Below are 25,555 nucleotides of genomic sequence, written 5' to 3' on the forward strand. Positions count from 1 at the left end.
GGGGTGTAACACTATACCCATGACTAGGTGTGACACCCTGCATATTCATGTTAACTTTGTTAACCCAGACTCCAGTATCTTAAAGGTCATGCATAACATTTACACGAGTCAATAACGAGTCACACATATGAGTCCATCAGTACGCTTTGGTGATCAATGTCGAATCATATATGTTAAAATAATTCGGATATAATTTTTAAGTGCTAGATGATTTTATGTGTTACAGCATTTAGTACATTATGCTCGCTTAACATGCTATTAGTTGTTATATGAAAATAATATCTCGAGCATATATTTATAATTTTATATGTGTGAAATTACATGCTAAATGATTATATGTTTAGTTCACAACTTATTTCATGAAATTGCGAACGATTGCGCGTAACTTATACGATATCAGCTTTTACAAGAATAATATTTTACGAAATAACGAGGCTTGGGTTTATAGACTTTGGTTATAGTTTTAGTTATAACGATTTGTTATAACCCAGTTTGATGTTAAAAAGTTTGTTGAAAGCAAAAACTCATTTTACAAGGGGACATTCTTGTAATTGTGTTTAGATATAATAATAATAATAAAATAATCAAATCCTAATCCCACCCCAAAACCATCGACATATGCTCTCCATCTCTCATGTTTCAAATCCTCAACCAAACCCTAATTCATCTTCAATGGAATCTTGATTCTTGTAATTGATGGTGTCTTTGAGTGATTCACATGATTTCTAATGTTAATTGGTATGTTTTTGTCACACCCGGCCCTGAACGGCGGAAACAGCCGGGCGCGCGCGAGTGGGGATTGATAATTAAGCACGGGCCATTGCAAACATTCAAAGTAAGATTTTCATTGCGCATGAAATGTTTAATACAAATACATTACATTGTTTAAGAATTACACAAAAAAAACATCAAAGTATAAAAACTGTTGAAGATTTCCACGCCATATCCCCTTGCGCCGCGGGAACAACCGCGCGCATCGAAAGGATAGAACTAAAATCTTCCAAAAAGCTAGTTTTAGATGTTCAGCGTGAGGTGCTCTAAGTGTGACTCCATGCGCTACCTAGTTATCTCCTGAAAGACACGTAAAACATTTGAATCAGTATAAACTGAGTGAGTTCACAAGTTTTAGTAACTTGATAAATCGTATTGCATCATAATCTTGATACAACCATACTAGAACATATTTCTGATAACATCATAAAACACATGCTTTGTGAATTCGTATTGAAACATAGTTCTGATAACATATTCCTGATAAAACCGTTCCGCGGGTTACGCGCGAACATTTCTGGAAAACGTGCTCGTCTATGCAAAGTGGCGCTGCCACTACGAGCGAATTAATAATACCGTCCCGCGGGTTACGCGCGGACATCTCTGAAAACCGTGCTCGTCTATGCAAAGTGGCGCTGCCACTACAAGCGAAGTAATAATACCGTCCCGCGGGTTACGCGCGGACGTTGTGCCGGAAAACAAGGCGCTCGTCCATGCAAAGAGGTGCGACCCCTACGAGCGGGCTCAATCCCATAGTACTGCTCCATTCTAGGCACTCGTCCATGCAAAGAGGTGCGACCCCTACGAGTGGGTGGATCAAACCAGCAGTCCCTACCCTTAGAGTTCCAATGGTAAAGTGATCACTTACTCGAATCTGGTGCACTAACATCGAAAACCATAGATAACCGTTCGCATTTCTCATCATGAAACATAATTTAAACACATAATCGCTTGCATAGCTTGTAAGTATACCATGATAAAACATTATTTAAGTACGTGTCCCTCGCCCCGAAAACAGTTTAAAAATAGTGAAAACAGTGAAAATAGGGGCTGTGAGACTCACCTGTGGTTCTTGTTAAGGGATTAATCGAGATTCGGGTTTTCTTGGTGTTGGCCTCGGAATTGAAGGTCTAGAATACGATTAGATAACAAGAAGTATATATATTAAGATCAAGAAATAGGAGAATATAAGGGTTGGAAAGTAGTTCTCAAGGTTATAATCTCGGCTTACCTAGTAACAGGAACGGAAGTGAAAATCAAACGGATGCTTGGGAGATGATTAGTGCAATTTGCAACTTTAAGAGAGAAGTTTGAAGTGTGTTTGGGTGATAGTTTGGGTTACATATTTATAGGCAAGATTTAGGGAACACAATCCCTTGCTTTAGGGGATTGTAATCTTTTCATATCTAGGTGTAATGATGATAAAGTATGGAAATTATTATTATTTATTTAAAAGTGGAGGTGATTGGTCCTAGGGAGGGGATAAAAGATTCTGATTTGATTTGGACAGGACATGCAGGTCTGTGGTTGGTGATAGTAGGGTGGCTGACAGTTGACTTTTCATGTTACAGTATGCTTTTTCAGGTACTTTTGTCAGTTGTACAGTTAAAAAGTAGAAATCTCTGAAACACGCAACTGTTTCCTTTTGGGCGGGAATAATTCCCTTATATCTGGAGATTAGGCTAAGTGTTCTGCGCGTATAACTTTGTGCGCATAGCTTTCTGCGTGAAGGACATTTCTTTGCTGCGGGTAGGTGCGTAACCTTCCCGCAGTTAGGGACATTGAGTTTCATTTGTAGATTCTCCAGGTGGTCTTGGTATTTCAACATAGTGATCAGTTATGTTGAAGTCAATTCCATCTTGGAGCTTCAGACAAACTAGCTCTCAATGTTCCCGCCATGCGGGGAGATTAGTTCCCCTTCCGCACGCGCATAAACGATTTGGGATGCACCCGCCTTAGCATCATGCGGGACGGTCAACCCATTAGACAACATTAAGTTATGGAAGCATAAAACCAAAATACTCGCGCATGGCGCATATAACATATGCCCACGCTGGTTCTTAACATGGCGCGCTCGCGCAGGGCGTACATAACAATTGCCATCGCTGATTCTAACATAGCGCGCTCGCGCAGGGCGCACATAACACATGCCCGCGCTGATTCCAATTTAGCGCGCCTAATATTCACAATCACCTAATTATTAGGTTGATTACTTAGTTTATAGGATTGGGAAATTACCGGTTGTCACATTTTCCCCTTGTTAAGAGAATTTCGTCCCGAAATTTAGGAGACGTCGCTGGCAGAAGCCATGTTCTGAAAGAGGTGTGGGTATTTCTTGCGTATTTGATCTTCTCTTTCCCAAGTGAATTCAGGCCCACGCCTTGAGTTCCATTGAACCTTTACTAACTTGATTCTGCTTCTGCGTAACTTTTGTTCTTTCCAATCGGTTACAGCTATAGGTTCTTCTACGAAGTGCAGTTGTTTGTCGATGTGAATCTCTTCCAACGGCAAAATCAACGTTTCGTCAGATAAGCACTTTTTGAGGTTGGATACATGGAACGTATCATGAATTCCACTGAGTTCGGCGGGTAAACGGAGTTTATAAGCAACCGGACCGATCCTTTCCAGGATCTTAAATGGTCCAATGTAGCGCGGATTCAACTTTCCTCGCTTGCCGAAACGGGGAACTCCTTTCCATGGAGAGACTTTTAAAAGTACTCTATCCCCTACTTGAAACTCCAACGGTTTCCTTCGCACATCTGCGTAGCTCTTCTGTCTGTCGCGCGCTGTCTTAAGGCGATCCCGTATCTGAAAAATCTTGTCTGTTGTTTCTTGGATCAATTCTGGACCAGTCATTTGCTTGTCACCCACTTCAGCCCAGCACAGTGGGGATCTACACTTGCGCCCATACAAAGCTTCAAACGGCGCAGCCTTGATGCTTGTGTGATAACTGTTGTTGTAAGAAAATTCAACCAATGGGAGATGAGTATCCCAGCTACCTCCGAAATCGATTGCGCACGCGCGCAGCATATCTTCCAATGTCTGGATTGTTCGCTCGCTTTGTCCATCCGTTTGGGGATGATATGCCGTACTCATGTCAAGACGAGTACCTAAAGCCCCTTGTAACGATCTCCAAAACCTTGAGGTGAACCGACTATCTCTATCAGAAATGATGGACACCGGGACTCCATGCTTTGAAACTACTTCTCGAATATACAATCGGGCTAACTTTTCCATCTTATCGGTTTCCTTGATCGGCAGGAAGTGCGCTGACTTAGTTAGCCGATCTACAATAACCCAGATCGTGTCGTAACCCCCAGGTGTCCTTGGCAGTTTGGTGATGAAGTCCATAGAGATTTGTTCCCACTTCCACATAGGAATTTCTGGCTGCTGAAGTAACCCCGACGGCTTCTGGTATTCAGCCTTCACCTTCGAACACGTCAGGCACTTACTGACATACGTCGCGATGGCGCCTTTAAGATTGGGCCACCAATACAGCACCTTAACATCTTGGTACATCTTGTCTGCGCCAGGATGTACGGAATACCGCGTCTTGTGAGCTTCGTTTAATACTTGCTCGCGCAATCCTCCCTTGAGAGGGACCCATATGCGGTTAGCGAAATATAGATTGCCGTTCTCTTTAAGTTCCAAATTCTTAATCATACCCCCAAGGGATTCGTTTTTAACAAACTCTGGTTCCAAGGCTTCTTGCTGAGCGTCTCGGATGCGGGTAGAGAGATCTGCGCGAATGGTCAACCTTAGAGCCTTGACTCGTAGCGTTTTTAGTCGCTCCTTCCTACTTAGCGCGTCTGCTACCACATTCGCCTTTCCAGGGTGGTACTTAATTTCACAATCATAATCATTCAACAACTCCACCCATCTTCGTTGCCTCATGTTTAAATCCTTTTGATCAAATATATGTTGAAGGCTCTTGTGATCCGTAAAGATTATACACTTTGTACCATAGAGGTAATGGCGCCAAATCTTTAGCGCGAAGACAACTGCTCCAAGTTCCAGATCATGCGTTGTGTAGTTCCTTTCATTGGCCTTGAGTTGGCGCGAGGCATACGCTATGACTTTGTTTCTCTGCATAAGGACACATCCGAGTCCTTGATGTGAAGCGTCGCAGTAGACGACGATGTCATCCGTCCCCTCGGGCAGAGACAAAATTGGCGCACTACATAATTTTTGTTTTAACATTTGAAACGCTACTTCCTGATTTTCGCCCCAAACAAACTTCTTGTCTTTCTGAGTTAGCGCGGTCAGAGGTAGAGCTATCTTGGAGAAGTTCTCAATGAAGCGTCGATAGTAGCCAGCTAGTCCTAGGAATTGCCTCACCTCAGTTAGGGTTTTTGGCGCTTCCCAGTTTTCGATGGCCTTGACTTTGGAAGGATCAACGTGTATTCCTTTCTCGTTTACAACGTGACCGAGAAAGTGAACTTCTCTAAGCCAAAACTCACACTTGGAAAACTTCGCATACAACTTTTCTTTCCTCAACAATTCCAAAATCAATCTCAGGTGTTGCTCATGCTCAGCTTCGGTTCGGGAGTAAATCAGAATATCATCTATAAACACAATTACAAATTTATCCAAGTATGGTTTGCACACACGGTTCATCAGATCCATGAATACAGCCGGCGCATTAGTTAGCCCAAAAGGCATCACTAAGAACTCATAATGGCCGTATCTAGTTCGGAAGGCTGTTTTCGGCACATCTTCCTCATGGACCCTAAGTTGGTGGTATCCTGACCGTAGATCTATCTTCGAATAATAACTGGATCCCTGCAACTGGTCAAATAAGTCGTCAATCCTCGGTAAGGGGTACCGATTCTTGACTGTCAGCTTGTTCAGCTCCCTATAGTCAATACACATTCTGAACGAACCATCCTTCTTCTTAACAAACAGTACTGGAGCTCCCCAAGGTGAAAAGCTTGGGCGTATGAAACCCTTATCCAATAGTTCCTGTAACTGATTGGATAGCTCTTGCATCTCAGATGGAGCTAGTCGATAAGGCGCTCGAGCTACTGGCGCAGCTCCTGGGACTAAATCAATACGAAATTCGACTTGTCGCGGCGGCGGTAATCCGGGCAAATCTTCAGGAAAAACTTCTGGAAATTCGCGCACTACTGGTAAGTCTTCAATTCTTCGCTCATCTCCTATCTTCTCTACTACATGCGCCAGGAAGGCGTAGCACCCTTTCCTTAGGCACTTGCGCGCCTTTAGGCACGAAATCAGTTTCGTCGCAACTCCCCTTCTTTCCCCTTGAATCACCAAGGTTTCTCCGTTCAACAGTGGGATCCGAACCTGCTTCTCATGGCAAATAACTTCCGCGTGGTTCTCGACTAACCAATCCATACCTACCACAATGTCAAAACTTCCCAAGTCTATTGGCAACAAGTTAATATTGAACTCGTGACCTCCCATGACTAACACACATTGCTCAGTTCTTTCGTTCGCGCATAACTGCCTACCATTGGCTAGTTCTATAGTATAAGGTGTGTCTAGCCTACTGGTTGCTAGGCCTAGGGAGTCTTTAAACTCAGCGGATATAAAACTTAGGTCAGCGCCAGTATCAAATAAGACAGATGCAAAATGGCCGTTAAGCAAAAACGTACCGGTTACCACATTTGGCTCTTCCTTTGCTTCGCCTGCGCCGATCACAAAAGCTCTCCCGCGAGCTTGGTTTCCCTTTTGCCGGCAATCCCGACTAAAATGCCCTGGCTTCCCGCATGCGTAGCAGTTGTCGCTCGCTCCAGCTTCTCTGATACGGCAATTCATCGTCTTGTGCCCTGGTCTGTCACATTTGGCGCATTCGATTCTTGCGCATTCACCCTCGTGGTGATACTTGCATTTGCTGCACCATGGGCGAGGCCCGCTGTACCCTTTTCGCGGTGGCTCCGCGGCTTGAATCGCGTAAGCCCTTACGCTCTCTTGCTTCTTGAACGGTGGCTGCTTGGAGTCGGACCCTCGGTGGTGAGAGTTCCATTTCCTCTTGGGGTCAGAGGTTCGCTGTTCGTTTCCGCGCGTAGTCAACATACCCGCACGGACCGTATCCCTTGTAAGGGTGATGGCCCGCGCTACCGCCTCATCAAAGGTTGGAGGCGCTGCGGCGTTGAGCGGAACCATAACAACAGGAGGTAACCCAAAGATATACCTCTCGATCTTCTTTTCCTCCGTGTTTGCCATGTCTGGCACCAACTGGCAAAGCTCGTTGAACCGGTTGTTGTAGGCGTCGATATCCGTTCCTACCATGGTGTGGTTCCAGAATTCCTGTTGCAGACTCTGAATTTCTGCGCGAGAGCAGAACTTTCTCATCATCATTTCCTTCAGCTCCTCCCAGGTCTTGTGAAGAGCAACTTCTCGCCCCAAAGTCTTCACTTGAAGCTTCCACCAAGACGAAGCTGCTTCTTGGAACATGCAGGTCGCGTAAAGGACCTTCTGGTTCTCACTACATCCGCTAATGGAGAGAACTGTCTCCATCTTGTCAATCCAGTTGTAGAGCCCAATGGCCCCTTCGGTACCCTTGAATGGCCAAGGCCTACAGGCCATGAATGTCTTATTGGAGCACCCTTTGTCCAAGGCTCCTGATTCGGGTTCTGGGGTCTCGTTCTGACGACCCTGACTAGATTCGGCCTTGCTGGCCTCATGTGTTGCGATCGCTTGCGCGATTATTTCCGCGAGTTCCTCGGGTGTCATGGTAATTCCCTTGGCTCTAGTTGGAGGCATTCTCGCTTTAAAGGAGTGAAAATATATCAAACTTAGCGCATGTACTCTGAGCACATAATGTTTTTATCCTTATTTACTAGACACTGTGTGACCCGTGTTCCTACGTGTGTGTGTAGTTTCTCTTTTGAAAATATTTTCTTTGAAAAATATTTCATGCGATTCCCCAACGGTTATAGTCTAGGTTAAAACTTCTTTTCCTAGTTCGCTATAACCAGTGCTCTGATACCAATCTGTCACACCCGGCCCTGAACGGCGGAAACAGCCGGGCGCGCGCGAGTGGGGATTGATAATTAAGCACGGGCCATTGCAAACATTCAAAGTAAGATTTTCATTGCGCATGAAATGTTTAATACAAATACATTACATTGTTTAAGAATTACACAAAAAAAACATCCAAGTATAAAAACTGTTGAAGATTTCCACGCCATATCCCCTTGCGCCGCGGGAACAACCGCGCGCATCGAAAGGATAGAACTAAAATCTTCCAAAAAGCTAGTTTTAGATGTTCAGCGTGAGGTGCTCTAAGTGTGACTCCATGCGCTACCTAGTTATCTCCTGAAAGACACGTAAAACATTTGAATCAGTATAAACTGAGTGAGTTCACAAGTTTTAGTAACTTGATAAATCGTATTGCATCATAATCTTGATACAACCATACTAGAACATATTTCTGATAACATCATAAAACACATGCTTTGTGAATTCGTATTGAAACATAGTTCTGATAACATATTCCTGATAAAACCGTTCCGCGGGTTACGCGCGAACATTTCTGGAAAACGTGCTCGTCTATGCAAAGTGGCGCTGCCACTACGAGCGAATTAATAATACCGTCCCGCGGGTTACGCGCGGACATCTCTGAAAACCGTGCTCGTCTATGCAAAGTGGCGCTGCCACTACGAGCGAAGTAATAATACCGTCCCGCGGGTTACGCGCGGACGTTGTGCCGGAAAACAAGGCGCTCGTCCATGCAAAGAGGTGCGACCCCTACGAGCGGGCTCAATCCCATAGTACTGCTCCATTCTAGGCACTCGTCCATTCAAAGAGGTGTGACCCCTACGAGTGGGTGGATCAAACCAGCAGTCCCTACCCTTAGAGTTCCAATGGTAAAGTGATCACTTACTCGAATCTGGTGCACTAACATCGAAAACCATAGATAACCGTTCGCATTTCTCATCATGAAACATAATTTAAACACATAATCGCTTGCATAGCTTGTAAGTATACCATGATAAAACATTATTTAAGTACGTGTCCCTCGCCCCGAAAACAGTTTAAAAATAGTGAAAACAGTGAAAATAGGGGCTGTGAGACTCACCTGTGGTTCTTGTTAAGGGATTAATCGAGATTCGGGTTTTCTTGGTGTTGGCCTCGGAATTGAAGGTCTAGAATACGATTAGATAACAAGAAGTATATATATTAAGATCAAGAAATAGGAGAATATAAGGGTTGGAAAGTAGTTCTCAAGGTTATAATCTCGGCTTACCTAGTAACAGGAACGGAAGTGAAAATCAAACGGATGCTTGGGAGATGATTAGTGCAATTTGCAACTTTAAGAGAGAAGTTTGAAGTGTGTTTGGGTGATAGTTTGGGTTACATATTTATAGGCAAGATTTAGGGAACACAATCCCTTGCTTTAGGGGATTGTAATCTTTTCATATCTAGGTGTAATGATGATAAAGTATGGAAATTATTATTATTTATTTAAAAGTGGAGGTGATTGGTCCTAGGGAGGGGATAAAAGATTCTGATTTGATTTGGACAGGACATGCAGGTCTGTGGTTGGTGAGAGTAGGGTGGCTGACAGTTGACTTTTCATGTTACAGTATGCTTTTTCAGGTACTTTTGTCAGTTGTACAGTTAAAAAGTAGAAATCTCTGAAACACACAACTGTTTCCTTTTGGGCGGGAATAATTCCCTTATATCTGGAGATTAGGCTAAGTGTTCTGCGCGTATAACTTTGTGCGCATAGCTTTCTGCGTGAAGGACATTTCTTTGCTGCGGGTAGGTGCGTAACCTTCCCGCAGTTAGGGACATTGAGTTTCATTTGTAGATTCTCCAGGTGGTCTTGGTATTTCAACATAGTGATCAGTTATGTTGAAGTCAATTCCATCTTGGAGCTTCAGACAAACTAGCTCTCAATGTTCCCGCCATGCGGGGAGGTTAGTTCCCCTTCCGCACGCGCATAAACGATTTGGGATGCACCCGCCTTAGCATCATGCGGGACGGTCAACCCATTAGACAACATTAAGTTATGGAAGCATAAAACCAAAATACTCGCGCATGGCGCATATAACATATGCCCACGCTGGTTCTTAACATGGCGCGCTCGCGCAGGGCGTACATAACAATTGCCCGCGCTGATTCTAACATAGCGCGCTCGCGCAGGGCGCACATAACACATGCCCGCGCTGATTCCAATTTAGCGCGCCTAATATTCACAATCACCTAATTATTAGGTTGATTACTTAGTTTATAGGATTGGGAAATTACCGGTTGTCACAGTTTTAGGTGTCAGTTTTATGAATTGATGAGTTCTTGATAAACCCTAGATGTTCAATCTCTGTAATTTTGATGATTATAACGTTAATTTATGAATTGGAACCCTAGAGATGTCGTAAACATGTTAGGGTTTGAGTTTTGATGACAACAGTTTGCTGACAAATTCATTCTCGTTTATTGATTGGTGTGTAACTCGATGTTAAATAATTATTATTGATCACTTCTTGAATTTTAGGACATAGTATTCTGAGTCTAGTTTCAGAAAGGTAAATTTTGTAATTTTTGGATGAGAAGATTTAAACTATTTAACATTTTATTTGTTTACTTGATTTACTAACAAAAGAATTTTTTTAACATCCTCATAACTCTAGGACTCGCAATCATTATAACCCCATATTTACTCATTTCCCTCATACTTATATCAATTACCCCAAACTTATATCAATTCTCTTTTATTATTTCGGATTCCTTCTCTTCGAAGCCACGCTCGCAATCCGAACTCTGGTCGTTGGATGGCTGCTATGGTTGCTAAAGAAATCGCCGCTGTGATTCCCGGACTAATAAATCAAATTAAAGCCACCCAACCCACCGTTACTCAAACCACACCTAACCCCATACCTTTCACCTTGAAAAATTTCACCGGTGCTAACCCATCTCAGTTTCATGGCAAGAGCTGTGCCTCTACCTTGTTGCAATGGTTTGAAAAGATGGAAAGCGTTTTCAATCTTTGTGAATGCCCCGAATCCAAGAAAACCACGTACGCCTCAAGCATGTTCGAGGGAACCTCCCTCACTTGGTGGAATGGCAAAATGTTCGCCAATGGGACGGAAGTAGGTATGGCCTACTCATAGACCAAGCTCAAGGAAGTCATGATGAAGAAATTTTGCTCGAAAACATGAAATCCAAAAACTCAAATCCGAATATTGGGAACTTAAGCAAGAGAGTGGTAACAAATCCGCCTACTCCAACCGCTTTCATAAGCTTAGTCTCTTGGTTCCTTACTTTGTCACTCCCCTCGAACGGGCGATTGACATGTATGTCGGCGGTTTGCCCATGCAAATCCGAGACTCGGTGATGAGTAGTAAACCGCAAACACACCATGATGCAATTACATTAGCCGATTCTCTTTCCGAAACCATGTTAAAGCCGGTTATTTCACCATTAAAAGCTCCAAGAAATCCAATGAGAAAATTACACCCGAACCATCAACCCTCACCAAAGTTGACCCGCAACCTCAATCCATAAACTACTCCAACTCATCCAACCACTCCAAGAAGAAAAGAAAACCCAACTACCGAAACTATGTCGTCACTCACCCATCCCAACCTCAATCTCAATCCCAAGCACTCCACAACCGAAAACCGTATTCCGGCACTCATCCCTTGTGAAACACTTGTCAACGCCATCATCCCTCTTACTCCACTTGCCGCCATTGCACGAAGTGTAACCGTTATGATCACCTTAGCAACGTGTGTCGGGAAACCTCTTGTGGGTAACCCGCTCCATCAAGGTTTGCTCCAACTAATCAAAACCGTCCCGTGCCTTTTGGTCAAACTCTTCCTCAACCTAGAGCTTGTTTCAATTATGGAGATCCAAATCATTTATGCAATGCTTTTCCTCGACTTGCTTTTGTTAACTAAGCTCAAATAATGCCCACACCCTACTACCAAACCCAAGCCTACCATGTTCAAACATATCAACCTCAAATCCCGCAACTCTTGGCTCCTCCGGCTCAACCACTTCAACACAATGCAAGCCCTTCGTCCTCTGCCACACCCGCAAGCAATGCAAGCTCTTCCTCCTTCTCCAGCTCAACAAGTCAACCACGACAACCAAGTTCGTGCTTTTATGATGAACACCAACCAAGATCAAGTTGCCAACGATGTGGTGAACGGTACGTTTTTAGTAAACGAGCATTTAGCTTCAATTTATTTGATACCGGAGCTGATAGGAGTTATGTTTCTTTTAAATTTGAATCTATCCTTGTTGTCGTGCCTCGCACTAAACTTTCTCGCCCTTTTTCTGTTGAAGTTGCCAATGGTAACTCCATCACCATCGACTCGGTTATTCGCGATTGTATCCTCACTCTTTGCAAGAACGAATTCTCGATCGATCTCATCCCGATGCAAATGGGAAGTTTCAACATCATAGTAGGTATGTATTGGTTAGCTTTGCACCTTGCCAAAGTCGTTTGTAATGACAAATTTATTCGAATCCCGCTCGTCAATGGCAAAACCCTCAAGGTCTTTGGCAAAACGATTCCCAAGAAACTCAACCTCATGTCATGCTCTCAATGTCGAAAATACTTACGCCAAAAGTATGTTCCATTCATAGCCCAAGCGGTGGTAAAAGACCTCGAAGAAATAAAAATTCAAGACATTCCCGTTGTTTGTGAATTTCCCGGCGTTTTCCTGAAGATGTCTCTGGTCTCTCGCCCATTTGGCCGGCTGAATTTCGAATCGACCTTGTGCCCGCGCGACTCCCGTAGCCAAGGCTCCCTATCGTTTAGCTCCTTTGGAATTGCAAGAGTTATCGAACCAACCTCAAGTACTTTCTGATAAGGGCTTTATCCGTCCAATCTCTTCCCCTTGGGGCGCTCTCGTCCTCTTCGTGAAGAAGAAAGATGGATCGTTTCGCACATGTATCGATTACCATGAACTCACCATAAAAAATCGTTACCCTTTGCCTCGAATCGACGACCTCTTTGATCAACTCCTACGCGCAACTTGTTTTTCCAAAATCAATCTTCGATCGGGTTATCATCAATTGTGTGTTCATGAAAATGACATTCCTAAAACCGCTTTTCGTACTCGGTATGGACATTACGAATTCTTGGTTATGCCTTTCGGATTAACCAATGCACCCGCGGTATTCATGGGCCTCATGAACCGCGTTTGCAAACCATTGTTGGACAAATTCGTAATTATTTTTATTGATGACATCCTCATCTTCTCCAAGACCAAATCTGAACATGAGCATCATTTACGTTCCATTCTCGATCTACTAAGAAAAGATCAACTTTAAGCCAAGTTCTCAAAATGTGAATTTTGGTTAAAGGAAGTTCAATTTTTAGGACACATCGTCAACGATAAAGGTATTCATGTTGATTCCGACAAAATCAAGGCCGTAAAAGATTGGAAAACTCCATCCACACCCACAGAAATCCGATCTTTCCTTGGTTTGGCCAGGAATTATCGGCGATTCATTCTAAACTTCTCCAAAATCTCATTACCCCTCACCGCACTAACTCATAAAGGAAATATGGCTTGTTTCGCACGTGTATCGATTACCATGAACTCAACGAACTAACCATAAAAAATCGTTACCCTTTGACTCGAATCAACGACCTCTTCGATCAACTCCAAGGTGCAACTTGTTTTTCTAAAATCGATCTTCGATCGGGTTATCATCAATTGTGTGTTCATGAAAACGACATTCCTAAAACCGCTTTTCGTACTCAGTATGGACATTACGAATTCTTGGTTATGCCTTTAGGATTAACCAATGCATCCGTGGTATTCATGGACCTCATGAACCGCGCTTGCAAACCATTCTTGGATAAATTCGTAATTATTTTTATAGATGACATCCTCATATTCTCTAAGACCAAAGCCGAACATGAGCATCATTTACGTTCCATTCTCGATCTCCTAAGAAAAGAACAAATTTATGCCAAGTTCTCAAAATGTGAATTTTGGTTAAAGGAAGTTCAATTTTTGGGACACATCGTCAACGATAAAGGTATTCATGTTGATCCCGACAAAGTCGAGGCCGTAAAAGATTGAAAAACTCCATCCACACCCACGGAAATCCGATTTTTCCTTGGTTTGGCCGGGTATTATCGGCGATTCATTCTAAACTTCTCCAAAATCACATTACCCCACACCGCACTAACTCATAAAGGAAAACCTTACGAATGGGGACCGAAACAAGAAGAAGTTTTCCAAACTCTCAAGCATATGCTTTGCAATGCTCCCGTTTTAACCCTTTCCGATGGAAACGACGACTTTGTGGTATTTTGCGATGCATCCAACCAAGGTCTCGGTTGCGTTCTCATGCAATGAAGTCAAGTTATGGCATATGGCTCAAGGCAACTTAAGGTTCATGAAAAGAATTACACAACTCATGATCTCGAACTTGGTACCGTCATTTTCTCTCTCAAAATCTGGAGACATTATCTTTATGGCACGAAATGTGTTGTATTCACCGATCATAAAAGTCTTTAGCACATTTTTGACCAAAAAGATCTCAACATGAGACAACGTTGATGGTCCGAATTACTTAATGATTACAATTGTGAAATTCGCTACCATCCCGGTAAAGAGAATGTCGTAGCTGATGCCCTTAGTCGTAAAGTTAATGCCAAATCCGTTCTGCGTCATAGCATAATCATCCAAACCGATCTTCGAGACCACATCTATCGAGCCCAATGCACCTCTATTGATGAAGGCAATATGTACGGCGATATGTCATGTGGAGCCGAACTTCACTCGAAACCAAACCCGATGGCTTGCTTTATTCTCAATTGTTTGTGGGTTCTCGATCGTAATTAACTTCGTACTTTCATTTTCGACGAAGCTCATATGTCGCGATATTCCGTGCATCCCGGTGCGGATAAGATGTACTTCGATCTTTGATCTATTTATTGGTGGCCGGGTATGAAAAAGGACGTAGCACTTTATGTCTCAAAATGTCTTACTTGCTCAAAGGTTAAAGCCGAACATCAAAAACCTTTTGGTTTACTTGAGCAACCTCCTATCTCCGTTTGGAAATGGGAAGAAATTGCTATGGACTTTATCACCAAATTACCCACACTCAAAAGCAAAATGATAGTATTTGGGTAGTCATTGATCGATTAACCAAATCGAATCACTTCATCCCGATCAGAGAGAAGTACTATGTCGAACAACTCGCTCAAATCTATGTTCGTGAATTGTATGCCGCCATGGTATTCCGTTGACCATTATTTCCGATCGTGATGCTCGTTTCACCTCCCGTTTTTAGAAATTGATGTGTTGTAAAACACACTTACTTTCCTTATGATTTTATCATGGTTTTATTGCTTAATTGTTTATTTTATGAAAGTATTGGGGGTTAAGTGCAATAATTTACAAAGTTTAAATGTTAATTGTAGGTTTATGAAAGATAGTGAAAAAAGAGTTAAGTTGGAAGACTCTAGGGGCCTTTTTTGGTCAAGTTTTAAAACTACAACTCAAGGCCAGACCCAAGCCCACAAGTTAGAAGCCTTACATGATATTATATTAAGTTAATTAACTTAATTTTCTGCCATATACCAGCCCTAAATCCCGAAATTCAGCATCCCCAATTCTGCCCACAACTTGCGATCGGCAGCAACAAAGAGAGAAAGAAAAAGAGTTTGGCGGCTAGGGTTTGGTGGTTGTGACGGCCGGAGAGGAAGAAGAACACCAAGGAGAGTCTTGTGCAGCTGCTAGGCATCATCTAAACTCATAAACTCAGCTCATAAACCTTCAGTAATCATCTTTAAACTTTGTTTCTTGTTCAAGAACCCTAACTAGTTGAACTTGATCTTTTTGTTGGATTGTTTTGCAAGTAACTTAGAGATTGACTTGTGTTTGATTGTTCTTGATCATTGAATGAGTTTTATTATGTTTATGTTGAGTTATATGATGTTTAATTTGATATATTGCTGCTGTCCAAAATTAATGAGTAGCTAATCTTGTTTGTTCTACCTAGGTTTGATGAATATTGTTAGGTTTTGACTAGTAATATGGATTGTTAATGATCATGGCTTAAATTGTTAATGTAAAGTTTGATTTAATAGTAAATTAGATTGTGTTTAGTGGCTGTGTTTTGTTTGATTATACCTAATAACCTCGTGCTTTAATTAATTGAATCGGTGTTGATTAGTTGTTGCATGTTTAAGGCTCTTTACTTTGTGTTTAGGGTTTATTTGCGGGAAGTACAACCGTAGGGATAAGTGAGTAAATTAATTAGATAAAATCAGTTGTGAAAAACCTTTTTAGAGACCGAGAGGTGATAAGAAGTAAACTCGTCTCATTACTTTTACTTGTTAGAATTAAGATCGCGCGAGAGCGGGTTTTGTTCTTGTCGGGTTCGGGTGTTTGAGCGATTAGTTGGTCTAGTTTAAGTTAAGTTGAATTGTTCCTCTATCCTTGGTTGCGTAGTATTCGTTTCCATTAGGCTAGTGTGTCGGTGAGACCGAGAGGTGAGTCGGAATTAGAACACGTTAATAATTTGTTTTCCCGGTTTGTTCTTAAAATCAACTAAGATAAGTTAGAGTTTGTTAGTGAGACCGAGAGGGGATCTGACCTTATTGAGCGAACCTTAGTTGTGTCGTGAGAGTTTTCAATCCATTGTCTTGTCATCTCCTTCAATATGATTCTTACCTAGGTAGACGTTTTTATCACTGCAGTCAAAGTTTCCCAAGTTTTGTCAAAAGTTTTCATTTAGTTAAGTTAAGTAGTTAAATTAAATCTAAAAAAAATCAATTAAATATTTTGGTGAGTCTTGGTTAGAGTTTAGTGACTATAAACGTTTTCACGTGTCTTCGAGTTCGATATCCGAACTTTCCTCATCTGTGCTATACGCGACCGGTACACTTGCCGTTTGTGTGAACTAGGATAGATTGTTTGGTTTTTAAAACTTAGTTGCGACTTGTGTTTTATTTATATATATATATTTTCGCACATCAGAAATCACTTCAAGAAGCTTTGGGCACTCTCCTGGATCTTAGCACCGCTTATCACCCTCAAACCGATGGCCAATCCGAGTGTACAATCCAAACCGTTGAAGATATGTTTCGATCTTGTGTTCTTGATTTCGGTGGAAATTGGGATTCTCATCTTCCGCTTATCGAATTATCTTACAACAATAGCTATCATTCTAGCATTGATATGGCTCCATTCCAAGCTCTTTATGGTCGTAAGTGTCGTTGTGTAAGGCCTCGAACCCGGTAGCCCTACTTTAGCGTTGGATTTACTCATAAACACGGTTCTGCAAATCCAGAGTTAATTAAAACATTTGCGGAAACGTAACTTCAATCATTCGTTACAAAACATTTAATCTTTTTAAAACCTTAACATAAAACATCATATTTTAAAACACCATTTCTTTCATCTCCAGATGCCAGCCGTTCAATCCGTGCCATGTGCCATCCTCATGCTAGCTCTTTAGTCAGATCACCTGCGTGCATACTAAAAGTCAGCTACACTGAGTGAGTTCTAGTAATCAAGCAACTTACTATACAACCACTACATGCATTTATATACGTGCCGAAGGCACATAGTTCACTGTCTAACCTGTTCACTTACCACTTAACCACTTAACTGCCCCTTACGTCTTAGCCACTTGATTACGGAAGCACATAGAGGCTTGCCCTCCTACGCACTCACGTTATGCCACTTAATAATAGAGGCACGTATAGGCTTACCCTACCACGCACTCACGTTATACCACTTTAATAACGAAGGCACGTATATGCTTACCCTACCATGTACTATCGTCATGCCACTAACACCCTTACTAGACCCTTGCCACTTCTATCACACTCTACCTCTACTTTCCTACAACACACTTACTATCACTATATCATTTACATTATAACCAAGTTACATCATAACATTTACACACACTAATAACCACTTGTAGATCATTCCCATTAGCGGTACGCGCAATATCCGAAGATCGTTCACGCACCGTCAAACGTTACTTTCCCTGTCCACACGTGTAATATCCGAAGATCGTTCACGCATCGACATACATCCATTCATAACTTCTATATTTATATCATATCAAACATTATAGCATACACTTACCACTTAAGGTAAGTGTATTCACACTTCACATCGAGTATGCACACAGCCCCGAAAACACAACAAGGAAATGGGGCTAGAAACTCGCCTGGATCATGTTACGCTCTCCGTTAATGATTAATCCCTTCTTTAACTGAGCTCGGCTAACTGTTAAATATATATATTAGTTAATTAACCGTGTAATTTATTAAGTCGGTATTTTAGTTAACCAGCGTAGTTTCTTCTAGGTTAGACTTGTTTGTTTCGGACTTGTTTTGCTTTAACTTTGGATATGGGCTTAGCATCTTGTGGACTTAATTAGGCCAGGCCCAACTGTCCGTCAAGGCATTTGGGTCCAACTGGGTTCAGACCCACATACCACAACAAGTCCAAGTGGCCGAGAACTCTTGGCAGGGAACCCATGTTGACCGAGAACCCTTGCTTTGACCGAGAACCCTTGCTCACCGAGAACTCAGGTCATCGAGAATTCTTGTTGACCGAGAACTCTCGTGGACCGAGAATTCTCGTTGTCCGAGAACTCTCGTGGACCGAGAACTCATGTTGACTGAATTCTCGTGTTGACCGAGAACCCAGGTAACCGAGAACTCAGTGGGGACTCGTGACCGAGAACTCACCGGGAACCCCATACCTGATGCTTTCAGCTTTCAGCTCATTTTTGTTTCTATCTTATCATTCTTATCTCAGCTCAAGTACCCATTTCATTAAATTTTAACAACCTTTTTGACTATTCTCAGCTGTCTTGCACCCGTTATTAATATATCATCTAGATCTAACCCGTTTTAGGTATAAAGCTTAAACCTTTATAGTTTTAAAACGTTCTAGGATAGATCTACGGTTTCCTTTATGAACCGTACATAACCATACGTCCGTTAAGTGCATTTTAATCATCATTTTACGACCTTATGTCTTATTAAGACCCGATCTACTCTAGGGTTCAGTTTCATGGCTAACCGTTCATAAGAACATAAACTTTAAACATCAAGATCATACCTTTACTTGCTTTAAGGCTACGGTTTTGCTTGGTTATGAATTATGACCTTGTATGTTGTTTGTATATCAAAGATGTATCAATTTTAGCTTGGCTTGCCCTTGGATCTCCTTCTTCCTCTTGCGGTTGTAAAATAGGAGAGTGTGAGTGTGTTTATGGTGTAGGCAAGGGTGTAGAATGGATGGAAATGGAAAGGATTAGGGTTTAAGGGGCATTTATACTCCCTTAAGCTCATGGACTTAAAGCCCGTCTATCTTTTTTGGTCCATTATTAATCCCCTCTAATTAGCCTACTTATCTTTCCCTATTTATTATTTTATTATTTATCTACTAACTTAAGTAAACTCTTCTGTCATAACAAATAAATATATTAAATATTATTATTTGAAATTTTGGGATGTTACACGTTCCCCGATTTGTTGGAACGAGATTGGTGAAGCCCAAATCATCTGTCCCGAGATGGTCCAAGACACTACCGATCGTATCGATCAAATCCACAAAAATCTTCTCACTGCTAGAAGTGTCTCAAACCTCAAAAAGTGCTTAGCCGAAGGTAATCTTCATATACCTCTCGACGAAGTACGTATCGATGAAACCTTGCAAATGATCAAAAAACCCGTTGAAATCATGGACCACAATGAGAAACGAAGCAAACGTAGCCACATTCGTTTAGTTAAAGTCCGTGGGAAATCACGGCGTGGAGCTGAATTTACTTGGGAACGAGAAGACAAGATTAATGAAAAGTACCCGCATTTGTTTATTACGGATTCTTCCTAATTTCAGGATGAAATTTCATAAAGTAGGGAAGACTGTGACATTCGTCATTATCAGTTTAACTTGTATTTGTTTTTGTATTGGAAACCCGACCCGTTTTGGTCTTTCGGATCCTTCGTTATTAATAAAATATTGGGTTTTATGTTCGTTTATGTTACAAAAATGTCGGATCAAGAAAACATCCTTTTCGGTTCGTTAAACACCTCTTTATGGCTAAAAACGACTTAAAACAAACTTAAAAGACTAATTGTGTCAAACACCTCTTGTTGTTTTGTGCATTGTTTGACCAGTTTTAACTAATGAAATGCAAGTATACCCCTTATGAGTAAACTATACCTTTTCCACTATAAAAACAAGTTCCATGCACCCATTTTGGTTTGCTCTTTCTTCTCCAAACTCTCTCAATCTAAGATCCAAGTATACCATTCTTCAAGTTCTTGATAGTTTGACTCTTCAAGGTCAAACTAATACTAATATTTGTTTATAAATAATTCTTGTTAAGTAGTGCTTGTTATTATAACTTGTCTAAAACATACTTCCATTGTTTCCTTGGCTTTCCCTTCTCCGGCCATGTCGATTTAGGTGTATTGCTAGGAAAGGCTTCATGGAGGACTATTATAGTCCTTGTTAAACACTTTAATTTATGCTTTAATTTATGCAAGCTTACTAATGCTGTTTAGTTTTTAATTAATTTAGTTACCAAATCATTTTAATGAGTTCTATGTATTGGGTATGTGGCCACCATTCTCGGTTTCATCCCGAGTCAAGAGCCGAACCAAAACCGAACTTTTGTTTAAATACTTTATTGTTAACATATTGTATGTAAGACTTGAGTATTATCATTTCTAAGTTTGTTCTAATGAGTTCTATGGTATTGGGTATGTGGTAACCATCCTCGGTCTTATTCGGAGTCAAGGACCGAACCAAGACCGAACTTTCATTTAGAAGCTTTATATTTAAAATGATTTAATAATATGTTACATGTAAGATTTGTATATTATAAATTCTAAGTAAAAATGATTTAACTTTATAGCTTTATATTTAAAATGATTTAATAAGTTCTATGATATTGGGTATATGGTAACCATTCTCGGTCTTATTCCGAGTCAAGGACCGAACCAAGACTGAACTAAACCGAGTTCACTAGCTTAAGACACACTAGTTGTGTTTTGGGCCACCGAATCTTGTATTTTTCTCTAAAACTATATTATAAACTAATTTTAATTATTTTCCCAAAATACTTGCATGTCGGATCCAACTTGATCTCATAACAAGTTTGGACCGACAAAATCAAACACTTGCTTAACGGACGTCGAGGTTCTCCTTAATAGAACTACACACTTGGTTAAGTTTCTTTTGATTTCATTGAGTTATCTCATAACATTTATTACTTTGGAATCTTGGCTTCGAGCTTGACTAATTTTCAAGATTTGAACCGACAAACCCGAACACTCGTAAAATCTCGTTTTGGTATCTATCTAATAAAGGATCTTGCAATATTGCAACCTTACCTAAATATTTACTTAACAAAGGTTAAGTAAAACTAATGAATAGAATACCTTAAGTGGTAAGTTGTTTAAATATAGTCATTTTAATAATGTCTTGTGTTCATGGTCAATTCGTTGCACCCCGGCATGTTCCGCCGTCTTTGGTCGGGTGTGACATAGGGTGTTGGTTTTAATAAGATTCATAAATTTCAAAGTTATATTAGCTTTTATTTGTTTAATTATTTTTAATTTAATATGCATTATATATTATGTTAATTTGTATGCATATATATAATAGTTGATGTTTTAATTTCGAATAACGTTTGATTCTTTTAAACATTCGCTTAAACGCCACATAACTCAAATGATTGTTTCTTTTGATAAACACTCAAGTAATAATATATTGAATATAATTTGAAATATTTTATTTGTATCATACCAAATCTAATATTTCTATCCACTTATTATTTCAATTACTACACCCGACACCTATATTTTAATGGTTGCCATGTTTAGCATGAAAATTTGATGGGTGTTACATGGGAGAGTATCACGGGCAAAATATTTGAAGATCGAATTGCTTGAATGTGCTTGAATGCTTGTGTTTTTTTGCTCGTCCTGGACTTCACTGGGCACGACCTCCATGAGAAAGGGAAGCATACATGGCTTGTTGTGCTTGCACAACTAATGCATCGCTAGTCGCGAGTTGTTATCACTCGCCTGATGAGTCCAAGGAAGGACGAAACCAGTAGACCCTTAGCACAATCGAACAGATTGGTTCTCCTCGGGCGCATCACGAAGTCCAAAAAGATTATTCCATAACAAGTGGTATTAGAGCACGTTGAACCTCGGATACATTGGAACATATACACTCCACCAAAAATGAACTTAAAACAAGATGAGATTGAGTTATGAAATGGTGGTGGGAGAAGGTCAAATGGTCTTTGTACGCCACGAGTATGAGTCGTGAGTGTTGCCCCTAGTATAGTGTAATCTCCCGTGTTTGTGTTAAAACTCTACGATGCGACAGAGCTCTGACCAGTTTGAAGTCTGGTAACTAGGCAAACGTCGGCGTCACCAAAATATTTCGACGGCATATTCAACCGACACGCTTGCATATTCAACCGACACGATTGAAGATATTAGTTGATAATAGTATAGTGTAAGCTCCCGTGTTTGTGTTAAAACTCTATGATACCAAAGTGAGTAATTCTAAGAAAACGCATAGCTTCGGTTTGTGAGAAAGTATGAGATTGCAAGCTTGCCCTTCAAACATGCATGACATAGGGGATGCCAACACTGTCCAAGTCATGACCCATTTTGATACTATTCAATCCATGATAAGTTAAGTCCGAACTTGTTTTCGAAACAAAATAATACTTTTTAGAACATGCCGTTACTATCCGAACTCATTTTCATTCAAATTTGTTATAACCTGAATTCATTACAAAGTACGTTTTTTTTAATTTTTGGAAACATTCTATCAAGTTTGATCTCTCTTAAATAAACAAAACATAAAATCAAACTTATTTTGAACGGGCAACGAATCCTTCAAATAGGCTACTAGCTAAATTTATCACATCGGGATACCATCGCCTTTCGATATGGGGAAACCCTCACCTAAGACCAACACCCGTGAACACTTGCGGTGATATAAAACACGTTTGGTTCAAGGATCCAACTAGCGAACGTCACCTACTCGCCTAGTCTCCCATCATCACATGGTGCCGCCGAAACTAAATGACGGGGGCAGAAATCAAACTTGGATCGTATGAAATATCAAATCTCTTTCTTACATGTCCAGGTTTATCTCGTCCTATCATATACGGACACGTGTCCAGGTTGTTACAACCATGCACATGGGCCGTATAGCTCAACCTATTACATGAGGGCACGTGTCTAGGCGGTTACAAGGGCATCTTCTATAAAGGGACAACTGGGCCAATTATATTCCCACATCCTTCGGCTATAAATACTTCATAGTCTTCATGAGGTAAGGCATTCACTCTCCACTATCTACTCTAAATACTTAAGTACTTTATCTTCACCGGAATTGTACTTACTCTCACGTCGGAGGGTGGTTACGGGAAGAACCCCCCCCCTCTTGTCCTTTCCGTTACGAGCTCACAGTGGTTGTTTTGCAGGTTTCTGTCATTGGACTTCAGGAGATTGAACTCGTATCGTTAGTCGGTTTGTACTTGACCCATACTCTGTGGACTCATTGGATCTAATCCCTTAGGGTATTATGTCCATGTTTCTTCATTGGCGCCATCCATGCTTGTGTTAGAACTGTGTTAATTTTTTGTTGGCTCGAACGATATAAGTCGATTTCTCGAATGGCCGACAGAAACTCATGTAATTGTTAGACGTAAAATTGATATCGAAGCACCAGGAGGTCCTACCACAGGTGACTTAGGATGTGTTACGGTGGAAACTCGCCGGGCTCGTACTGAATTAGGTCTGGAAGACGGATCTGATAATTCTGAGCCGTCGAGACTACACCGTCGTAATTCAAGAGCGGGAGGAACCCTGTCCCCCGAGGAGTGGTTACGTATCCAGCAAGAAAATGTTGTGGCTGAGTATGACCGCATGGTTTGTGATGAGCGAATCCGTGCCTGTACTCTGGCTTATGATGAATCTCCCATGAGATCTATATCCCCTACCACAACTGTGCGGAGCAGTTAGATACGTGAAAGCCTCCAAACGGAGGGGTTTCCTGAGAATGAATTTTTTAGGAGGAGACATGACCGTCCTCACATGGTCATATGTCAGACCTCCTACAGAAATGAGTATGAAAGCTATGATCCAACATACCGTCCAAGAGAATTCAGTTATTAAAGTGGAGATAGCAGGATTCACGGACGAGAGGGAACTAGTCACCCGCGTGCGGTAGTTTGCCATACTGAGTATCACAATGATGCGGAAGAAGACTTCACAAAACCATACCGTCCCGCAGCCTTTGCTGAGAAGTTAAAATTCATCGCGCGCATCGCAATAGCTCCGTTCCCAGTTAATGCAAAAATTCCTAAGTCTTTGGGAAAATAAAACGGGATGACTGATCCTAATGATCACCTGTTGAACTTTTTGGCAGTGGGAGGCGTCAGTGGATGGACCCTACCCTACTGGTGTCACATGTTTGCATTGGCGTTAACGGGGGCAGCGCGTGAATGGTTTGAAAAATTGTCGGATGGGAAAATCCAGACTTGGGATGACTTGGTGGCTAAATTCTCCCAACACTTCAGTCAACAAAAGAAGCACACCCGTGATCCTTCTGAGATATTGGACGTCGTTAGACGGGATAAGGAGTCTATTGAAGACTTCATTTCTCGGTTTAACGATGAGAGTCTCAATATTGGTGGAATCAGTGAAGACATGTTGAGGGGAGCCTTCCGCAAGAATGTGCAGAGTAATGCATTGATCCGTATATTAACTGGCAAAGATGGAATGCCTAAGACTTGGGACAAAATAATGTCCGCGATAAAACTGTTAGCAAGAACGGAGAAGACTTTGGGCTCTGATAGCCCAAAACAAACTCCAAAAGTCGAATTTCAAAATCCACGACCGAATAGACAAGCCAAGGTAACGATTTGGTCAAGGCTTCCGCCTTCCGTGGATATATCGAAGCAGTTTGATGCACGATCTCTAATAGGCAACAAGAACAAAACAAGCGCCTCAACGCGAATTACCAAAAATTGGACTCCATTGTCAAAAACTCCTTCAGAAATCCTCACTACTGAGAACATGAAGTTTAGGAAACCGCAGCTACTCACGAAAAGAACATTCCTCAACCCTAAGAAACATTGCTCGCTTCATGATGACATTGGTCATAACACAGATGAGTGTTTAGCTTTGAAGGGTGAAATCGAAGCGACGGACAAGTCTGGAAAGCTGGAACACTTGGTCAAAAATGCAAGACAAGGGTCTGGTAAAGCTTCTTTGTAGGACAACCAGGTACCGCCTAAAAAATAGGTCAAAGACTTGAATGTTCACATGATTCAAAGAGGACGCATAATTGGAGGGAAGAGGAGAGAGTTTGATGAGGAGTGGAAGAATGAACCCGTAATTTTCCCGCGGGTCAAAGGGGGTCATTTCAACAAAAATCCGTTGATAATCATTGCCCTCATAGGTCATTACCGTTCACATTATGTCTTCTTTGATACTGGAAGTACTTCGGACATAATGTATGAACAATGTTTTGAAAAACTTGACGAAGAAGACAAGGTGAGGCTGAAGCCAATTCACGCACATGTGTGGTTTTGCGTCTTGAGTCATTGTAATTATCTTTAACGTATTTGTCGTTTGTTTAATGTAATAAACAATTATTATATATTGTAGTTCGTTAAGGTATTAGGCTAGTTCGCTAAGGATGTTTAGCGAACTAGACCTTAAGTTAAGTCTCCCCTGGTTCGTTAGGGAATGTTAACGAATCAGGGGGGGGTTTCGTCTAATTTATGTATGTAACGAAGTAGCGTCTGGTTCGCTAAGGATGTTTAG

General features: G+C 41.4%; 1 protein-coding gene across 1 annotated transcript; it reads left to right on the forward strand.

The window, feature by feature from the left end:
- Nucleotides 1-24,112: 24,112 nt before the first annotated feature.
- Nucleotides 24,113-25,003, forward strand: LOC143586121 (uncharacterized). Its single transcript, XM_077067733.1, has one exon. It carries the CDS (start codon nucleotides 24,113-24,115, stop codon nucleotides 25,001-25,003), a length of 891 nt encoding a protein of 296 aa, XP_076923848.1.
- Nucleotides 25,004-25,555: the final 552 nt, after the last annotated feature.

The sequence above is a fragment of the Bidens hawaiensis genome, unplaced genomic scaffold, assembly GCF_021521415.1.
Source record: "Bidens hawaiensis isolate Kalapana, Puna unplaced genomic scaffold, B.hawaiensis_p1.1 tig00034328_1, whole genome shotgun sequence".
NCBI classification, from domain to species: Eukaryota; Viridiplantae; Streptophyta; class Magnoliopsida; order Asterales; family Asteraceae; genus Bidens; species Bidens hawaiensis.

What these genes read in the sequence shown, in the direction of transcription:
- LOC143586121 (XM_077067733.1), top strand. Translation starts at nt 24,113, where the DNA reads ATGACTGATCCTAATGATCACCTGTTGAACTTTTTGGCAGTGGGAGGC.